At 42.0% G+C, this 3,018-nt stretch overlaps 1 protein-coding gene across 1 annotated transcript in view; it reads right to left on the bottom strand.

Annotated features, from left to right (window-relative positions):
* Positions 1–2,568, bottom strand: part of abcb10 (ATP-binding cassette, sub-family B (MDR/TAP), member 10) — a gene marked incomplete at its 5' end in the record, with an annotated part of 8,055 nt that extends 5,487 nt beyond the window's left edge. Inside the window, 5 exon segments of the mRNA XM_031846357.1 lie at positions 52–198; positions 923–1,057; positions 1,756–1,958; positions 2,327–2,372; positions 2,374–2,568. Of these exon segments, the coding sequence (XP_031702217.1) occupies positions 52–198; positions 923–1,057; positions 1,756–1,958; positions 2,327–2,372; positions 2,374–2,568 (726 nt within the window).
* Positions 2,569–3,018: the final 450 nt, after the last annotated feature.

Below are 3,018 nucleotides of genomic sequence, written 5' to 3'. Positions count from 1 at the left end.
CACACACACACACACACACACACACACACACACACACACACACACACTTACCACTCCAAAGAAGCCAGCTCGTAGTGCAGCCTCCTTCCTGGCCAGGCTGAGGACCAGGTCTATCTTCTGTGTGTACGTGTTGACTTCTGACAGCTCTTTACCGAATGCCCTGACCGTCCGCATGTTGCTGATACGCTCCTCTGCCAACTACACACATGCAAACCATTTGATTACAAGTTTATCAAATGTAAATCAGATCACATAACAAATTTACTCTGACACATTTTATTAAGCTATCACAGGCAGTGCAGCGTTTGTATTAGATAAACATACAGTTTGCTTCACTAACCAATAATATAAACTGCCATCTTCAGTATTGAGATTCACTAAAATCATATAAAAGCCAAAGACACTGAGTTTATTCACATATTAAATTTGCAATCATGTTTCATCACAGCTTCCTCGTGTTAATAACCACATCCTCAAACAATGTCTTATTAATTCCCACTGATGATCGTCTGGCATCTTACCGCCAACAACATGATTATGAACCAAATAAATATTAAAAAGTATTACACAACGTTCAAACCGTTGGCTATACCCACTCCTTCAGGAGAGCATTGAGATCAGTTGTGGGAAGAGACACACCTGATCCTGATCGCCTCATCAGGGAGGGGAACAAAAGGCAAGGAGGGAAACGGAGTAGAGAGGAGAAGAATGTTTTCTCCTCGGGATGAAGAAGATTAAGCCCGGTAAGTCGGCCCGGCTGATATAGTTTACTGATCGAGCTCTGGACTGAGACACGTTTTCTGTTTATTGAGGTTTGTTTAATTAAAAACCTGCAGAACTGACTCTGCCTGTGATTCCTGCGCCACCACTAATTTCTGTCCTCCGTACCTTCCCGTTACACTTGTTTATCTGTGCGCTGTACCTGTGTGGCTTGAGCGAGTGCGTCCTGTGTGCATTTGGAGATGGAGCGAAGGTATCGGCCATAGACTATAGCCAGACCGGTCAAAGGAGGAACAATCAGCAACACAAAGCTCGCAAGACTGGGAGAGATGTAGAACTATAAGAGCAGAGAGAGAAGGGAAAAAACAGCAGTTAATGGCAATAAAATGGTGGCAAAGAGAGGGGGGAGGGAGGAAGCAGAGGGAGACAAAAGAATGTTGAAACCACACGACAGTAATTACAGCAATGACTTCCATTCACTTGTACGTTCATTACACCCGTGAATCATTTCACTTCCTTGTAAAGGACAGATTGGTTGTCTTGAGCATGCATTATGTTTTATGATTTTCTGAGAAAATACAGTGGGAAGGAAGTTAAAGGTCAACAAATCTCTGCTCTATGAAATAAATTAGACAAAAGGTTGAGAGTGGTGACAGAATGCAGTCAGATGAATGTCATTTAGATTAACAGCTGTGAACACACACAGCTTCAGAAGTCGTTCAACAGAACCTACTCTTCATGAATATCGTAAACCTGTTCCCCAAACAGTTTATAAACAGCAGAGTGCAGCTCACATACCAGCTCACAACAGAATGGAAAGAGCAAACAAAGGATGGCAAGGAAATCCAAACTACTTCCTTGAACTGAATTCCCTCCCACACACACACACGCACATGCCTTATTGGTGCTATTAAAAGTCAGACTGACTGAGTGTTTGCAATAATTGTGACACACCTAAGAGTATTTCATTCATAAATGCATCATGAAGGAAACCTGTTGAATCCTCATTCAAACCGCTCTGAGGGACGGACTCACCATCATGCTGACACCAGCACCTGCCTGGGCGACGGCTCTCAGTCCATCCGACAGGTTGTCGGTGATGGAGTGGCCCACCACGGCCGTGTCGGCAGAGAGGCGGTTGATGAGCTCGCCGGTCCTATTCCTGTCAAAAAATGCCACTTCCTGTGCGAGGATGGAGGAGAAGAGGGAGGCTCGGAGATTACGGACAATCTGTTGGCCTGAAGAGAGAAAAGACTTAAGATAGAGAAAAGAGACTGTTGCAGTGACACTTTCAGTTCACTTACTAATTAACATCCTGTGATTTTCATCTGTACACAAACATAGATGTTGTCTCAGAGGTGCTGCTAGGTGAAGAGCTAGGCGAGCGGTTTCCCCTGACTCCAGTTTTTTTTGCTAAGCTAAACAAACCATGTCTTGGCTCTAGCTTCATATCTAACACAGAAACAAGAGTGGTATTGATATTATCATCCAACTCTCTGGAACATGTTCCCCAGTCTTTCTGAATATTTAGTACTAAAATATAAGACTGTGTGTACAGTGTAGTGATCCTTTCTGTGTATATGATGCCTGTGTGGCTTCATCTCACCTGAGGTCTGCATGAGGTAGACTCTGGCAGCGTTGGCTGCCCCCCCCACACAGGAACACTCCCATCAGCATGATACATAATGATGTCAGGGAGGCTGTCATTGTCTCCATGTCTATTCCTGTGGCGTAAATGGTGTCAATCACTTTACCCAGCAGGAAGGGAGCCGACATGGTGACTCCACTGGAGACAGTTAGGAAGCCCAGAGCAGCTGATGTGGAAACAGGAACAGACAGAAAAACAGAAATTTAAACAAATGATTGTGGAAAGCGAAAACCCAGGGCTACAATTTATGAAAGGAAGTTTTAGCATCATATTTTCAAGAGGTTATGAAAGACGAAGTACTTTAAAATAGCCATGAACAATGCAACCCAGTTAAGACACATATGGGAGGGAGGCTTGTAGTGACTGATAAGGAAAACTAAGAAAACATGGCTGCATGCATCCCAGTGTCAAAAGTACAAAGTCTACATGTCTCTTACATTTTTACTTTTATCTAATACTACAGTGATTTATAACTTCGTTATACAATATGAAACAACTGCTCATAATGCTCAATAATAATAATATATACACACATATATATATACACACATATATATACACACATATATATACACACACATATATATACATATATACACATATACATACATATATATACATATATATATACATATATATATACATATATA

This window comes from Anarrhichthys ocellatus, unplaced genomic scaffold, assembly GCF_004355925.1.
Source record: "Anarrhichthys ocellatus isolate YVR2014 unplaced genomic scaffold, GSC_Weel_1.0 scaffold6, whole genome shotgun sequence".
Classification (NCBI taxonomy): domain Eukaryota; kingdom Metazoa; phylum Chordata; class Actinopteri; order Perciformes; family Anarhichadidae; genus Anarrhichthys; species Anarrhichthys ocellatus.
This window is presented reverse-complemented; position numbering and strand designations above follow the sequence as displayed.